The 18,609-nt window shown below is 38.4% G+C and overlaps 1 protein-coding gene across 2 annotated transcripts in view; it reads right to left on the reverse strand.

The window, feature by feature from the left end:
* The window catches only part of AAMDC (adipogenesis associated Mth938 domain containing), a 38,366-nt gene that overhangs the window by 12,077 nt on the left and 7,680 nt on the right, over positions 1–18,609 (reverse strand). For both annotated transcript variants that reach the window (XM_081280031.1, XM_081280030.1), the window contains exon 2: positions 18,077–18,225. In XM_081280031.1, coding sequence (XP_081136157.1) covers positions 18,077–18,208 — 132 coding nt within the window. In that variant the 5' untranslated portion in view covers positions 18,209–18,225. The remainder of the gene's footprint in view (positions 1–18,076; positions 18,226–18,609) is intronic.

The raw sequence follows: 18,609 nt of genomic DNA on the forward strand, positions 1-18,609 counted from the left end.
TGGAAATGAAGGGAGACCCTCATTGCTATACAAAATTACATATAAGAGGTTGGGAAGGGAATGGGAAAATAAACAAGGAGAGAAATGAATTACAGTAGATGGGGTACAGAGAGAAGAAGGGAGGGGAGGGGAGGGGGCATAGTAGGGGTTAGGAAAGGTAGCAGAATACAACAATTACTAAAAGGGCAGTATGTAAAATAATGGATGTGTAACCGACGTGATTCTGCAATCTGCATTTGGGGTAAAATTGGGGGTTCATAACCCACTTCAATCCAATGTATGAAGTATGATATGTCAAGAGCTTTGTAAAGTTGTGAACAACCAATAAAAAAAAAACAAATAATAGAATATTACTCATCAATAAACGTAATAATCTAGTGCTATTCATGGCAACATGGATGAATGTACAAACTTTGCCAAGCAAAACAAGCAAGTCTTGAAAAGTTGCAATACGGTACATACTTACTACATTAGTATGACAACACATTTATTTTCATACCAGAGATGTAAAAAAGAACCCAGGGGGTCCTCTGCTCAACCACTGAGCCACATTCCCAGCCCTTTTAATCTTATATTTTGAGACAGGGTCTCACTTAGTTGCTTAGGACCTTGATAAGTTGCTGAAGCTGGCTTGGAACTTGCGATCCTCCTGCCTCAGCCTCCCAAGCAGCTGGGATTACAGGTGTGCTGCACCATACCTGGCTACAAGCAAATTTTAAGGTCTATATTAGATATTGCTATTTCATTTTCCAATTTTTATTATTGCATTATGATTATGCAAGAGAATTTCTTTTTTTTTTATTTTAGGAAATACACATAGCATTTAAGAGAAAGGGGGAATAACATCTTCAAAATACTCAAATAGTTCAGACAAAAATTATTTATAATTTTTTATAAGTACTGGGATTATAGCTCAGTGATAGAGTGCTTGCTTGCCTAGCTTGTGTGAGGCACTGGGTTTGATCCTTAGCACCACATAAAAATAAATAAATAAAATAAAGGTATTGTGTCCATTTACAACTAAAAAAATATCAAAGAAAGAAAACATGATAAAGTTTAATTATTGGATCTGGATAAAAAAATATATGAGAATTCTTTTTTTTTAATATTTATTTTTTAGTTCTCGGCGGACACAACATCTTTGTTGGTATGTGGTGCTGAGGATCGAACCCGGGCCACACGCATGCCAGGCGAGCGCGCTACCACTTGAGCCACATCCCCAGCCCTATGAGAATTCTTTATACTAGTCTTGTAAATTTTGTAAGTCTGAAATTATTTAAATATTTATAAAGTATATTTTAAAGTGTAGTAGTGCTAGGCATGGTGCCAGCCTGTAATCCCAGCACCTCAGGAGGCTGAGCAGAAGGATCAAGGCCAGCCTAAGCAACTTAGCAAGACCCTGTCTCAAAATTAAAAAATAATAAAAAGGGCTGGGGGGCTGGATGTGGCTCAAGCAGTAACGTGCTCGCCTGGCATGCACGGGGTGCTGGGTTCAATCCTCAGCACCACATAAAAATAAAATAAAAATGTTGTGTCCACCGAAAACTAAAAAATAAATATTAAAAAAATTCTCTCTCTCTCTTTAAAAAAAGGGGGGGGCTGGGAATGGAGCTCAGTGGTTAAGTGCTCCTAGGTTCAATTCCCAGTACAAATCAATCAATCAATCAAAATAAAGTGTAGTAGTATAGGCAAGTTATAGATCAGCAAGAAGAGACCGCATGTATAGGCAAACATACACACCCACCTGCTCTCTGATTTATCTAGCCAAGGAAGCACCGCTTAACAGAAGCCAGGTGGCTACAAAAAGCAGCATATTTCTGTGGGCTTTCCCCCTGTCTTTTGACCACTTGTGGAGTGTGCAGGAGCTGGTATCACTCTTAACTCAGTGTTCCAGAGCTGGTAAGGAAGCCAAATTCTCTGTCATTGTTGCCTTATTGTATTCAGGCTTATCTCATCAGTACTATACTGAAGAATTTATACTTACACAGTATGTGCTCAGGTTTGAGGGACTGTCAAAAAGTGTTCCAAGTTAAAACACCTGTGTGTCAAATAGCAACCCAAATCATCAGCAGCAAGGTACATCGTCTATTGCTAGAAATCAAGTGAAAGGTCATAAGAAAGTATAAAACAATGTAGATGTATAGGATGTAGACCTAGTTCCCAAGTCTCTGAAGAGTATCTATTGCCTCTAGCTTTTCTTGGTTTCCACAAAGATAAGGAAAGATTTGAGGGAAATTAGAATTTAGCTTGTAATTCTTTAAAAGGAAAAAATAGCCTGGTGTGATAGAGCATGCCTGTAATCCCAGCAACTCAGGAGGCTGAGGGAAAAGGAGCTCAACTTCGAGACCAGTCTCAGCAATTTAGCAAGACCCTGTCTCAAAATAAAAACATTAAAGGGGCTGAGGATGTTGCTCAGTGGTAAAAGTGCACTTGTGGGGTTGGGGATATAGTTCAGTTGGTAGAGTGCTTGCCTTACATGTACAAGGCCCTGGGTTTGATCCCCAGCTCCACAAAAAAAAAAAAAAAAGGAAAAAAAAAAGTACCCCTGAGTTCAATCCCTAGTACTGAACAAAACAAAAAACCCCAGTAACCCTTAAAAGGCAAAACAAAACAAGGGATATATTTTCACATGTTTACAACTGGTTTTGAAGACCATAATAGAATTGAATTAGATGCCCTTTTTAGTTTTAGAGCTTCATGATCAATCCTAGAACCACACGGAACAGACTAAATGTGATTTGAAGAACTGAACATTTTTTTTTTCCTGGGGATATGACCACAGTGAACATTTAATAAATTGCAGATCACAGTTGGAGATTTTCACTTTCTAAAAATAATTATATTTACATGGAATATTGAATAGTTTCTTCATTTAAGAAAAATAGCACCTACTTTGAGTGGCACCAGAATCCCCAGACTCACATTCTAATATCACGAAGCAAGGCCACTGACTGCTAGAAATCAAGTGAAAGGCCATAAGAAAGTGTAAAACGATAAGCCTCAGGAGATCCAGAGACTGGAGACAGCCCCAGCTCATCAGAGTTGCTGGATCAATGGAACTCAAGTGATGAATTTGGCTGCTGCTTCTATACTGCAGGCTGGGATGTCATGTAAAGAGCAATGAAAGATAACTCTGCAGTGGCCAGTGTATCCAGGAATTGGCAGGGATTACTCTGTTTTGTGCAGCGGCCTGGGATTGGAGCATCAGACTGCTATTGAGAGTCTTCAACCTGCTTCCAGCTCCTTTTGTGCTTCTTACAATTCCTCAGGGTAAACCCTCAAGACTCTCACCCCTATTGAGTGTCTGATTCTAAGAGGTTTTCTGTCATATGATCTGAGATTATAAAAGTTTATTGTCTATTTTTGGGGGATATTCATTGTAGAAAAATGTCTAGTTACTACTCATTATGCCTGCTAAACAAGAGGATGGTATTCTTTATGGCTTGGGTACTCTATATAAATTTGAAAAGAAAACATTCCAGTATTACACTTTCTTTTTTTTTTTTTTTTAAATTTATTTATTTCTTAGTTTTCGGCAGACACAACATCTTTGTTTGTATGTGGTGCTGAGGATCGAACCCGGGCCGCACACATGCCAGGCGAGCGCGCTACCGCTTGAGCCACATCCCCAGCCCCCAGTGTTACACTTTCAAAGAAGCATTTCCTTCTGCCAAAATTAAGGGAGCACAAATGGGTAGTTGCTATAGCATTATCTGGCTGTATTGCTGATAAAAGCAGATTCTGTGAGTGAAGGTTAAAGGATCTCTGGAATCTGTCCCCTGTGGACACTGCCTGAGTCACATTCTCATTACCGCTTGTCTGAATTAACAGCCTCTTCAATGATCTCTCTGCCTCTACAAACGCAGTGACTTGCATTTGTACAACAGGCCCTTCTGGCAGTCTGGTGAAGCCTATGGCTTCTTTCTCAAAGTAATGTTTTAAAATGCAGAAAATAAAATACATAGGAGTACAAAGGAAATAAATTTTATACAAATGAAATGATGGAAATATTTTTCAAGGCTTAGGGATGTAGCTCAACGGTAGAATTACACCTGGAGCTCTTGTCTAGCATTTACAAGGCCCTGGGTTTGATTCCCAGTACTAAAAAATAAATTACATGTGTGGTGTACATATATACTTTAATAAGAGACTAGAAATCTTTTCCAAAAGTTCACTAGCAGATATACCTTCAAACTGCACATAGGTTGAACGTTTTTAATCACACAGTGCAAAATCTAAAATGCTCTGAAATTTCAGCATGTGCTCAAACAGTTTCAGATTTTGGAGCATTTGGATTTTTGGATTTTACTGGGACAACTGTTATAATTTGAGCATGGAGCTCATATTATTTAATATTGTATCAATCTTGAGTTTTCTGAGTGTGATGTTATAATCATGTAGGGAAGAATGCCTTTGTTCTTTTTTTTTTTTTAGTTGTAGTTGGACACAATACCTTTATTTATTTTATTTTTTTTTATGTGGTGCTGAGGATCAAACCCAGCACCTTGCATGTGCTAGACAAGCGCTCTACTGCTGAGCCACAACCCCAGCCCCATGACTTTGTTCTTAATGGATACATGTTAAAGTATTTAATAGGGTTCAAGTGACACAGTATATTCAACTTTCAGATAATACAGCAAAAATAATTATGTGGGGGCAGAAGAATACAGATAAAGTTAATGTGGCAGAATGATAACTTGTAAATCTAGGTTAATGGCATATAACTATTCATTCTGTTTTTTTCCCCCAATTTGGTATATAGGTTTGAAAATTTTCCTATATTAAAAAAGAAAAGTAGAGCAGTTCAAAATAGGCTTTCCACATAAACTGGGTTTGGAGATGAGTAGGAAAATGAAAGTAAAACCAAATAAAAATACAAAAGCAGAATGGGGTAGGAAGAGCACATCAATCTTTCTTTAAGCAGAATGGTTCTAAGCAGAAGAACTTCTAGCCTTATCAATTGTGCAAAAAAAAAAAAAAAAGAGAATTATGTTGCACTTTAGGCTTGTTTTAGGAAAGAATTAGTGAAATACATGCTATCTGCCTTTTACTTTCAAATGACTGGAAGGGTAGATGTGGTGTATGTGCTTAGAGAGAGAAAACACATAGCAAAATGTTAACAACTTGAGGATTTAAGTAGAGCATGACAATTTATTGTACTACTCATACTATCACTCTTCTATAGGTTTGACATTTTCCAAAATAAAAAGTTAAGGGGCTGGGGATGTGGCTCAAGCGGTAGGGCGCTCGCCTGGCATGCGTGCAGCCCGGGTTCGATCCTCAGCACCACGTACAAACAAAGATGTTGTGTCCGCCAAGAACTAAAAAATAAATATTAAAAATTCTCTCTCTCTCTCTCTCTCTCTCCTCTCACTCTCTCTTTAAAAAAAAAAAAAGTTAAGGTAAAGTTTCCATGTTTTCTTTGAGTGGCTGCTAATTGGTTTTGTCTGCTTTTAATGTCATACTTGTATTCTACTTTCCTTCTTGAACTCTTTCAGCCTAACAAAAAGGATGCATAAATGAATGGCCTCTCCATTTTTACATACAAAAAATTCTTCTCCAGGATGATAGTTATTGCCATGGGACAGAAACAAAAAAAGAACAGTATGTAACAGAATAAAAGTATGGGCTTTAGAAAAGAAATATTTAGGTTTAAATCTTCATTCCAAATAGCATTAATTGTGTGACCTGGAAAAACTATATTTGACCAGGCACTTTTGTCAAATAATTCACTTAATAGCTGGTAGAAATTTTAGAGGAGTTTTTTTTTTTAATATTTATTTTTTAGTTCTCGGCGGACACAACATCTTTGTTGGTATGTGGTGCTGAGGATCGAACCCGGGCCGCATGCATGCCAGGCGAGCACGCTACCGCTTGAGCCACATCCCCAGCCCCTTTTAGAGGAGTTTTTACTAGTTATTTCAGGACAATAGTTTAACACAATAAATTTCCTTGACATTTCCTTTCTGTAATCATGACACAATCTTCCCACCGCTCTTTTTAAACTACCATAAAAGGAATCATAACATTAATCTTCCTCAGGTGTCATGAAGGATTAAAAATTTGTTAAATTATATAATGAAAAATTCAATTCAGAACAACACTGAGTTTCTATTTTACATTAGAAACTTCAGGAAGCACATGCTTCCTGAAGAAGAAAAGGCAAAAGTTTAGGAAATGATGGATAAGAATAAGATTTCATGGGCTGGGGATGTGGCTCAAGCGGTAGCACGCTCGCCTGGCATGCGTGCGGCCCGGGTTCGATCCTCAGCACCACATACAAAGATGTTGTGTCCGCCGAGAACTAAAAAATAAATATTAAAAAAAAAAATTCTCTCTCTCCTCTCTCACTCTCTCTTAAAAAAAAAAAAAGAATAAGATTTCATGAGGTACAGGCAGAAACAGTTCATCTCAAGTACAGAAAATGATTTTAATGAAGGTATTGAGGAATGAGGGATCACAGTAGGTTTAGAAATGAATGAGTATTTGGTATGGGATATTTTGGTCCTCAGAAGTGTTATGAAATATAAGAGATGAAATTGTAGGGATAGGTTGGAACTGTATCATTAAAAAATGGTCTTGCCAGGTATGACGACACATGCCTACAATCCCAACAACTCAGGATTTCAAATTTGAGGCCAGCTGTAGCAAATTAGCAAGGCTCTAAGCAACTTAGTGAGACCCTGTCCCAAAATAAAAAGGTCTGGGGATATGACTCAGTGGTAAAGTGCATCTAGGTTCAGTCCCCAGTAACTACTTTCCCCTAAACAAAAACAAAAACAAAACAAACAAACAAACAAACAAAAAAAGATTTGGAGCTATTTGCTTCTTGGTTGCCCTGTCCTGAGCTGCCTTCCTCTTCCATGCCCTTCTGCCTCATCATGGGCCCAGGATTATGGAGTAGGCCAATCACAGACTGAACCTCTGAGACTGTGAACCAAAATAAACTTTTATTCCTCTTTTGGTCACAGCAACACAAAAGCTAACAAAAAACACAACTTGGTACTGAGATGCTGTGAATAGTGGTTCAGAAACCTTTGGAACTAGTTTGTGGGGAAGGTGACTTTGAAAAATTTAGAGACACAAGCTGGAAAACTTTAGCTTATTATAAGTGGACTTTAATAGGTGATTCTGATAGGTGCTCCGAAGACCAGAATGCTAACCCAACAATGGACAATAAAGATTAGGCTCATGGGGTTTCAGAGGAGAATGAGGACTTTTCTTTTAATATCTATTTTAGTTTTTAGTTGTAGTTGGACATAGTATCTCTTATTTATTTATTTTTATTTGCAGATGGACACAATACCTTCATTTTATTTTTATGTGGTGCTGAGGATCAAACACAGTGCCTTCCATATGTGAGGTGAGTACTCTACCACTGAGCTTCAACCCCAGCCCTATTTTACTTATTTTTATGTGGTACTGAGGATTGAACCCAGAGCCTTGCACTTGCTAGGCGAGCACTCTACCGCTGAGCCACAATCCCAGCCCATGAAGAATCTTTTGAAAATTGGAGTAGAGGCCATTCATGTCACTTTCTGGCAAAGAAGTTGTCTACGTTTTGCCAATGTTCTGAGACTTCTGCAAATTTAAAGATGATATACCAATTAATCTGGTGGAAGAAATTTCTAGGGAGCATAGCATTCAGGTGGTGGCATAGACATTACTGGTGGCTGTTAGACAAGTTTACTGTGATACTCAGGAGCAGAAAACAGAAGAAAGATTTGAAAATTTTGCAGTTTGGCCAGAAAAGTGCAAGTAAAACTAGGGCTATGAAGGTGTAGCTTTTAAAGACATTACAGCCACTAAAGAAATGTTAAGTACTTTACACAGTGTTATGGTTTAGATATGAGGTGTCCCCCAGAAGCTCAAGCGTGAGACAATGCAAGAAGGTTCTGAGGAGAAATGATTGGGTTTTGACCCTGACAGGGATTAACCAAGTGCTAACTGAAGACAGGTAGGGTGTGACTAGAAGAGGTGGTCTTTGAGGGTATGGCTTTGGGAGTTTGATATATATATATATATATATATATATATATATATATATATATATATATACACACACATACATACACACTCCACACACTCACACACACACACAAATATGTCAGGGAATCTAGATAGAAAGATTTAGTAGATTTATGGGCTGAGGCTCTAGCTCAGTGGTAGAGCACCTGCCTTGCATGTGTGAGGCACTGGGTTCTGCTAAAACTTTTTTTTTTACACAATATCTTTATTTATTTATTTTTATGTGTTGCTGAGGATCAAACCCAGTGCCTCACACATGCACAGCAGGTGCTCTAGCACTGAGCTACAGCCTCAGCCCATAAACCTACTAAATCTTTCCACCTAGATGCCCTGATGTTTCAAACTTAATATTCTCCAAAAGATTCATTCTTTTCTCTACTTAACTCCTGCCCCAAATACAAACACACCTGTCTTTCCTGTAATTTGCCTTATCTCATTGATGGTACCACCATTTACACTTTTATATATGTTAGAATTCTCTCTTCCGAATCTAACAAAACAACTTAACCAGTTATTTTCAACTTCTTAACAGCTTTGACATTATTTATCTCAGGTACACTTACACTACTAGTAATTTAATAACAGCTGCATTTATTGAGTACCTGCAACGTGCCTATTACCTTAGATCAACTAATCCTTAGATTAATTAATCCTTAGATCAACTTTAAGGTAGGTAGCATTATCTTCATTTTACAGATAAAAGCTCTTTAGCCTTAGATACCTTTGATCCTGTTGTACTTCTGCTCTTCAATACCTCAGTTTTTCCTTCCTCATCTTTCTCAGCAACTCTGTCTTCAATTATATAGAGAATTCCTTATTTTGGGTATCCTGCTGATGAGTAAAATTTAACAAGGAAGAAACTGAACCTATAGTAAACCTTCCTACTATTATCAATGGAACATTCACAGTTTTGTGGTTTTCAATATTTTTCTTTCTTCTTCTTCTCCTTCCCTGTGGCCACTTCCGCCTTCTCTCTCTCTCTCTCCTTCATGACTCCACCATGAGTTTTCCAGCTTTCCTCTGCTTGGCCCTTACCCCCATGATGTGCTATGTCACCTTGGGCCCAAAACAATGGAATTGACCATCTATGGAAACCTCCAAAACTGTGAGCCCCAAATAAACTTTCCCTCTTCTAAATTCTTCTTGTTGGGTATTTTGGTTACAAAAGCCAAATAAAACACATTTGCATAAACAAAGAATGAGTTTATGAGAAAATTAGCTCCTATTATCTTATATGGGGAAAAATAAACTATACAGCATTATATCTATTTTCCAGGGGAAACAAATCCCTCCAATGTGGCATACTCATAAATTGTTATACCATAGTCTAGATTACCTTTTTGGAACATATCACTTTCCCATTTAAGTATCTATGATGTTAAATTTTTTGTCCAAATTGACTAGGCCACAATGTACCCAGGTTAAATAGATCTGGGGGTGTCTGTGATGTTGTTTCTGGATAAGATTAACCTCGAACTGGTGAATTTGGTAAAGCAGACTGCCTTCCCCAATGTGGGTATGTATCATCCAGTCTATTGAGGACATAAGTAAAACCAGAAGCAGAGAAGAGAGACATTGCCTCCTTTTAATTTTTTTTCTTTTAATCTGAGAATTGAACCCAGGGCCTTGGGCATACCAAGCAAGTATTCCACCACTGAGCTATAACCCCAGCCTTTTGCCTCCCCTCTGTAGCTGGGATAGCTCATCTCTCCTTCTCCTGCCCTTGGACTGGGATTTAAACCATCAGTTCCCCTGGTTCTCAGGCCTTCCATTTGGACTAAATTATACCACTGGCTTTCCTGGGTCTCCAACTTACAGTCAGTTGATTGTGGGTGAGTCAATTCCTCATGGTAAATATGCTGTTTTTCTGGAGAACCCTGACCAATACAGAATCTAAGGTGGCTATGACTTGTTTACTATATAAAATATAAATTCAGCTCTCCATGTCTAGGACCTCTGTCAACCATATACTACCTACTCTTGTACCTCTCTAGTTTCACTTTTCAAATACTCCAATGGAGCCATCTGGTTCAAGTAGGTCACAAGTCTGATTATTCCTCATTCTTCCGTCATTCCAATTCTTTTTTGGGATGGGTAGGGGGGTTCTAGGAAATGAACCCAGCGCCTTGAGCATGCTAGGCAAGAACTGTACTGCTGAGCTACCACACCCAGACCCCAGTCTTCTCTCATTTCATCCTTGCTATATCTAATATGCCTTTTCAGTGGTTTTTTTTTCTACCAATTTAGAGTATTCCTTCCTTTATGATCCATGGTGCAACTAACCAGCAACTAGTTGTCAATATCCAATCAATATGTGCTTGTAGTTCACAATCACAAAATAAAGAGAGCGTATATGCTGGGGATTTTTTTTAACTGATTAGGGATAACTGTTATTCTTCAAAACAATATGATAAGATTATACAACCTAAGAAAGTCCTTTAAACAAAATGCCTTCAAATGCTGGATAAAAATAAACATGCTGGGCTGGGGATGTGGCTCAAGCAGTAGCGTGCTTGCCTAGCATGCATGTGACCCTGGGTTCGATCCTTAGCACCACATACAAACAAAGATGTGTGTCTGCTGAAAACTAAAAAATAAATATTAAAAATTCTCTCTCTCTCTTACTCTCACTCTCTCTTTAAAAAAATAAAATAAAAATAAACATGCATAGCTGAATTTATAAAAAATAAAGGGAAATTCCTAAAGGCTGAATAAAAATGGTGAACTGATATTGAGGTTACCTTGGGGCATTTCCCATTCTGAGCCTTACATTTGGGGTGTGGGGGACTGGGGATCTAACTTAGGGGCAATTTATCACTGAGCTACATCCCCAGCCACTTTTTAATTTATTTATTTATGTATATGTGTGTGTGTGTATGTGTGTGTGTGTATGTATACATATACATACATATATATATATATATATATATATATATATATATATTTTTTTTTTTTTTTTTTTGGAGGGGGCAGTGCTGGGCATTGAACCCAGGGCCTTGTACATGTGAGACAAGCACTCAATCAACTGAGCTATATCCCAGCCCCCACTTTATTTCATATTTTGAGATAGGGTCTCACTAATTTGTTTAGGACCTTGATAAATCATTGAAGCTGGCCTTGAACTTGTGATCCTCCTGTCACAGCCTTCTAAAGTGCTGGGATTACAGGTGTGTATCACCACACCTGGCTTCAGAGTCTTGTGTTTTAACTCCCATTTGAGATTAGGAAAAAAGTCTTGAGGAAGATGGGAGGTTAGAATTGAAATATCCCTTCCAATCTTGCAAAATAGCCTTCTTTTTTAAAAAATGTTTTTTTAGTTATAGATGGACACAATATCTTTATTTTGTTTATTTATTTTCATGGGGTTCTGAGGATGAAATCTAGTGCCTCACATGTGTGAGGCAAGCGCTCTGTCACTGCGCCACAACCCCAGCCCCAAAATAGCCTTTTTTAAAAAGTTTTATTGATTTTTTAAAATATAGAGTACAATTTTTCATATCTTTATATATAGAGTATGTTCACACCAATTCATGCCTTTATACATGTACTTTGCTTTTTTTGCATTAGAATTCTTATTACACAAATATACCACAATTTTTCATATCTGTTTATATATAAAGTATGTTGACACCCAATTCGAGTCTTCATACGTGTACTTCGGATAATGATGTCCATCACATTCCACCATCCTTGCTAATCCCCTGCCCCCTCCCTTTCCTTCCTACCCTTCTTCCCTATCTAGAATTCATCTCATCCTCCCCTGCTCCCGCTCCCTACCCCACTATGAGTCAGCCTCCTTACATCAGAGAAAACATCTGGCATTTGTTTTTTTGGGATTGGCTAACTTCGCTTAGCATTATATCCTCCAGCTCCATCCATTTATCTGCAAATGCCATGATTTTATTCTCTTTTAATGCTGAGTAATATTCCATTATGTATATATGCCACATTTTTTTTTATCCATTCATCCACTGAAGGACATCTAGGTTGGCTCCACAGTTTAGCTATTGTGAATTGTGCTGCTATAAACATTGATGTGGCAGTGTCCCTGTAGTATGCTGTTTTTGAGTCCTTTGGGTATAGTCTGAGTAGAGGTATTTGCAAATCAAAACTACTCTAAGATATCATCTCACTCCAGTCAGCATGGCAGCTATTATGAAGACAAACAACAATAAGTATTTGAGAGGATGTGGGGGAAAAAGTACACTCATACACTGCTGGTGGGACTGCAAGTTGGTATAGCCAAAATGGAAAGCAGTATGGAGATTCCTTGGAAATCTGGGAATGGAACCACCATTAGACCCAGCTATCCCGCTCAAAATAGCCTGCATAAGTCTGTCTCCAGTGAAAGGATTGATCCTCCAAATCTACCCATTAGCAAAGAAAAAAGACAAAAAAGCTGTCTGGTTCTGCCTGGGATCTAGGGGAAGATGGGAGTAGGGAGGTGTGGGGTGGAGGTGGGAGATGTCAGAGTCTTACCTGAAAACTTATAACCACAAACCTGTCTACACAGCAGTTAAGGGCTCACATTTACATTATCAGGGCTGGGGTTGTGGCTCAGAGATAGAGCACTTGCTTATCATGTGTGAGGCCCTGGGTTTGATCTTCAGCACCACATAAAAATAAAATAAAGATATTGTGCCCGCCTATAACTAAAAAATAGGCATTTTTAAAAAATTTACATTATCAACCAGATCTAGGACACCCTCAGCCAAGAAATTAAAGTGATACCAGCCTGAAGCAGTGGCGTATACCTATAAGCTCAGTGACTGAGGAGGCTAAAGCAGGAGGATCACAAGTTCAAAGCTAGCCCCAGCAATTTAGCAAGGCCCTAAGCAACTTAGCAAGTCCCTATTTCTAAATAAAATATTAAAAAGAGCCAGAAATGTGGCTCAGAGGTTAAGTGCTACAAGAGGGTACCTACTCCCCTCACCGCCCAAAAAAAGAGTAATAGAGGATGCTTAGAAGACGCAACTCCAAATCGCTGTTGGCAAGATCTCAAAGAAAGGTATAGTTAGACCATTCAGGATTCCCACAATCTGCTGAAAAAAATCTTGCCAACTTGGAATACCAATGAAAATTAGAATTAAAATATTAGACCTTTTAGGCAAAAATTGAGAGAGATCACTGAGAGATCTCATTAAGGGAATTTCTGAAGAATATTGATTCAAAAAGAAAGAAAGTCATCTCAAAGATTTGAATTACAAGAAGAAATAATGAGAAAAGAAAGTGGTAAGCTCCAGGTGTGTGAGGAAACCACTGTTATAACGTTACCTCTTCATTAAGGTGACTGAACTAACTTCAGCAGCTACACATGACAAAGAATACAGCCTTTACGGAATGAGATCAGAACAAATAACAACAAACAGCAACAAAACCCAGGAAGGAGATAGGGAGTTGATTTCCAGAGTTGCCACATTATGCTATATAAAATGGCCAGTTCTCACAAAGAAATAACTACAAGAAATATGAAGGAAGGAAGGGAGAGAGGGAGTAAGGGAGTGAGAAAGAGAAAGGAAGAAAAAGTAATGGCAGGTCCACTGAAGGGGAAAAAGCAGTTAATAGAAAATATGCCCAAGGAAGCCCAGGTGTTGTATTTACCTAGATAAAAACTATAAATCAAATATTTTATTTTGTCATATTTTATTTATTTTTATTTTTATTTATTGCAGTGCTGAAGATCAAACACTAGCCCTCATACACAAGAGGTCAGCTCTCTCTTTACTACTGAGCTATATCCCTAGCCCAATTCCCCTATTTTATGTTTTATAATGTCATTGTATTTTTTATACCTTTATTTTATTTATTTATTTTTATGTGGTGCTGATGATCGAACCCAATGCCTCACACATGTTAGGCAAGTGCTCTACCACTAAGCCTCAACCCAGCCTCCCAAATCCCCCATTTTAAATATGTAAAAAGAACTAAAGGAAGCCACATCCAAAGTATATAAAGTAGAACATCCATGAAGAAAAATAAATTGTTAAAAATAACCAAACTCACTGAGCATGGTGGCATATGCCTGTAATCCCAGTGATTTAGGAGGCTGAGGCAGGAGGATTAAAAGTTTAGTGCCAGCCTCAGCAACTTAGACCCTGTCTCAAAATAAAGAATAAAAAGGACTGTGAATGTAATATAGTGGTAAAGCACCCCTGGGATCCATCTACAGTATATTATGTATGTATTTATGATCAAATGAATACATAAATGAAATAAAAATAACCAACTTTACATTTGAAAAGTACAATAACTAAAATAAATCTCACACAGGTGGCTCAATAACAGATAAGATCATGAAAACTAAAAGTAAGTCAAGGGGCTGGGGATGTGGCTCAAGCGGTAGTGCGCTCGCCTGGCATGCGTGCGGCCCGGGTTCAATCCTCAGCACCACATACCAATAAAGATGTTGTGTCCGCCGAGAACTAAAAAATAAATATTAAAAATTCTCTCTCTCTCTCTCTCTCTCCTCACTCACTCTCTCTTAAAAAAAAAGTAAGTCAAGATGATTAAGTATGAAGTAAAAGAAAGAAAAAAGAATGAAGGTAATGAACAGAGCCTCATAGTGCTATAGGACACTATAAAGCACACTAATATAATGGGAGTCACAGGATAGAGAAAAGGGGCAAAAGATTATGTGATGAAATAATAGCTGAAAACTTCCTAAATTTCATGAAAATAATAATCTACCTATCCATGAACTTAATAAATTTCAAGTATGATAAACCCAAAGAGATCCAGACTTCGACATATCATAGATTACTGAAGGCTAAAAACAGACTTTTTTTTTTTGTACTAGGGATTGAACTCAGGGGCACTCGGCTACTAGCCACATCCCCATCCCTATTTTGTATTTTATTTAGAGACAAGGTCTCACTGAGTTGCTTAGCATCTCGCTTTTGCTGAGGCTGACTTGGAACTTGTAATCCTCCTGCCTCAGCTTCCTAAACTGAAGGGATTATAGGCGTGTGCCACCATGCCTGGCTAAAAAACAAGAGTTTTGAGAGCAAGAAGAACAAAGTGACCCATTAAGTCCAAGGGATTTTCGATTATATCAGCAGTTGATTTCTTATTAGAAACCAATGAGCCTAAAAATCAGTGGGATGACGTATCAAAGTGCTGAATGAAAATGAATGTCAATCAAGATTTCCATATAATAAAAAATTATCTGGCATGGGGTGTAGTTTAATGGAATAGCATGAGCTATGCATACATGAGGCCCTGAGTTCAATTCCCAGTCTATGTGCGCGCGCGCACACACACGTTCCTTCAAAAAATGAAAAGATCCATCATTACATCATGAGGAGCTCCCCTGAGCCACTCCTAAGTGAAAATTATTAAAGTCAACAAAATAAAGACCAAAAGCCTCACAATAACAATGACAACAAGGAGAACACAATAATTCAAAGCCTCTAGAAATGACTCTAAGAGCAGTTGGGCATGAAGGTGCACACTTGTAATCCTAGTAACTTTGGAGACTGAGATAGGAGGATCACAAGTTTGAGGGTAGCCTTAGCAACTTTGTGAGGCCCTAAGCAACTTAGTGAGACCATGTCTCAAAATAAAAAATTTTTTTAAAAGTACTGGGGATGTAGCTCAGTGATAGAGCTGGTACCTGGATTTAATCCCTGGTACCAAAAATGAAAGGAAAGCAAGGAATGGGGAGATAGGCGAGTGAGAAATGAGACGGAGACCAGGCAGAGATAAACACAAGACTGTATTTGTCAGAGCTGACAAATAAAGGCACAATTCTCCATAGATGGAGAGAGGCCCCGAGATGTTCCAGTGTTCAGCTTTTGTGTGATAGGGATTTGGAGCTGTAGTTGTGGTGCCATGAGATAGGCTGGGGATGCTTGTGTCAGAGCTAAGTGGGTGGGGAATGCATGGGATTGGCTTAGATGGCACCATGGGGGATTTCCAGAGTCAAGGGGTCATGTCCTTCTGGGATTGGCTTAGGGTTATGGTACCATGGGGTAGGTCACTAACTGGGGTGGGTTAATTTGGGTAAGAGAAAGTACAAGTACAGGAAACCAAAACTTATCTTGTAAGATGGCTGTTAGCATTTAAAAAGAGAAAAGAAGAGAAAAGAAAAGAAAGAAAGGACCCTAAGGACAAACACCAAATGAAGAAACACCTATCCAAGAAAATCTATACAAATTTTCTGGAAGAACTGAATATGTATCTCTTACAAAATCATAGAGATGGGGCCAATAGGAGGTAATTAAATCATGACAGTGGCTCCCTCATGAATGTGATTCATGCCTTATAAGAAAAATAAACCAGCCAGGTTCAGTGGCACATGCCTGTAATCCCAGCAGCTCAGGAGGCTGAGGCAGGAAGATTGAGAGTTCAAAACCAACTTCAGCAACAGTGAGGCATGAAAAAACTCAGTAAGAGCCTGTCTCTAAATAAAATACAAAAATAGGTTGGTGATGTGACTCAGTGGTCAAGTACTCCTGAGGAGTTCAATCCTTGGTACTGCTCCCACCCCTCAAAAAAAAAAAAAAAAAAAAAAAAAAAAAGAGAAAAAAAAAGAAAGAAAAAGAAGCCAGACTTTGAGTGGTGGTACATGCCTATAACCCCAGCAACTTGGGAGGATGATGCTGGAAGATTGCAAGTTCAAGGCCAGCCTGGATAATTTAGGGATAGTCTGTCTCAAAATAAAAAATAAGGGCTGGGGTTGTCACTCAGTGGTAGAGTGCTTGTCTAGCATGTGTGAGGCACTGGGTTCGATTCTCAGCACCACATAAAAATAAATAAAGGTCCACCAACAACTAATAAAATATTTTTAAAATAATTTAAAAAAATAAAAAGGGTTATGGATATAGCTCAGTGGCACAACACCCCTGGATTCAATCCCCAGTACTGCAAAAAACAAAACACAGGCACACAAAAGGGAAAGAAAAAAGAAAGAAAAAGCCGGGAACTAGTTAACTCTGTTTCTATCATGTGAGGATCCAAAGAGAAGTCAGCTATTTGAAACCTGAATGAGAGCCCTCACCAGACCCCTGCTGTGCTGGCTTCCTGATCTCACACTCTGAGGCTCCAGAACTATGAGAAATGTTTATTGTTTAGGGCTTCAGTCTGTGCCAACATGTTATAGTAGCCTGAACTGACAGAGACATTTGGAATAAAGTGAGAATATGTGGTACTTAAATCAAAATTGCTGCCTCCACTCCTGCCCACCACCTTCTCCCTGTTCATCAAGATACTCTATTATAGACTGCTGCAGCCAAGTACACAGGGTTCTTTCCCCCTCAGCATCCAGCTGGAAGGCTTTCTTCCTGGGGCCAGCAAGATCTGAGTGTTTCTCACCCTGCCTCCAGCTTTTTGTTGGTGAGGCTGTCACAGGTGAGTAGGGGCTCCATTCTTACACCCAACTTCTGCTCATGGAAAGGAGGGTCTACTTTTGGCAGGGCACATTGAAAATATTAAAGGAAATGCAATAGTAGGGAAATACAAATCAAAACCACAGGGGTAACATTGTTCACCCAATAAGGTGGCTATTAAAAAAAATAAAAAAAAAAACCTGTGGTGAAGAGGGTGTGAAAAAACTGGAGGCCTCATATACTATTGGTAGAAATGTAAAATGGTACAGCTATCTTTGGAAGGTGTTCTGGCAGTTCCTCAAAAGGTTAAATGAAGAGTTACCACATGATCTATAAATTCTACCCTTACGTATATACCTAAGAGAATTGAATGATACCATTTATATGAAATGTTCAGAATAGTACACTTATAACAATAAAATGTAGGTAAGTCATTGCCAGGAATTGGAGGGAGGAATTAATGGGCACTGATTGCTAATGGTTATGGTGATATATATAAAAAGTCTTTTGAATTGTACACTTCAACTTTAATTTATAACTGATTTAGTCCCCAGGTTCAATTCCCAGTGCCCCCCACCAAAAAAAGGTAAACATAATGGTATGAACTGTATTATAAGAGAAAGAAAAAGAAAGAGTTGATTTTCATTTGGTTGATATGGATAAGAAGGTTGGAAATCACTTGTTTGGTCTCATGTAGTGTCAATCAAACACTAATATCTTACCTCAGTTCCTGTTTCTCTCCAATCCCAAGCCCGACTGCCTCCTGGCCATACTTTGCAATCCTTATAGGTTATGGCAGAACCTTGCACTTTCATTTGCCCCCATGAAAGGGAAGAAATTTCAGGTGAAGACATAGGGAACTGAGCTAAATCTGAAATTATAAGAAAAATATACTAAGTCAGTTATAAAGTTCAAACAGCTCCAAAATACAAACATAGTAAATCCGACTTCTCTATGATTTAAGAAGTATTTCTTATGTGGTTGTCACTTCTTCTCAATAAGGCTGAAGAGTTGGGATCCTGAATCAAATCATCCAAGCATAGAAACCAGATACTGTAATTACTTCTTAGATTACCAAGGGAATCCTCATGATTGATATATATATATATATATAATATTTTTTAAGTTGTAGTTGGACACAATACCCTTATTTATTTATTTTTTTTATGTGGTGCTGAAGATAGAACACAGGGCCTCCCATGTGCTAGGTGAGTGCTCTACCACTGGATAACAACCCCAGCCCACCTCATATTTT

The sequence above is a fragment of the Spermophilus citellus genome (assembly GCF_964194105.1).
Source record: "Spermophilus citellus genome assembly, chromosome: 2".
Taxonomy (NCBI): domain Eukaryota; kingdom Metazoa; phylum Chordata; class Mammalia; order Rodentia; family Sciuridae; genus Spermophilus; species Spermophilus citellus.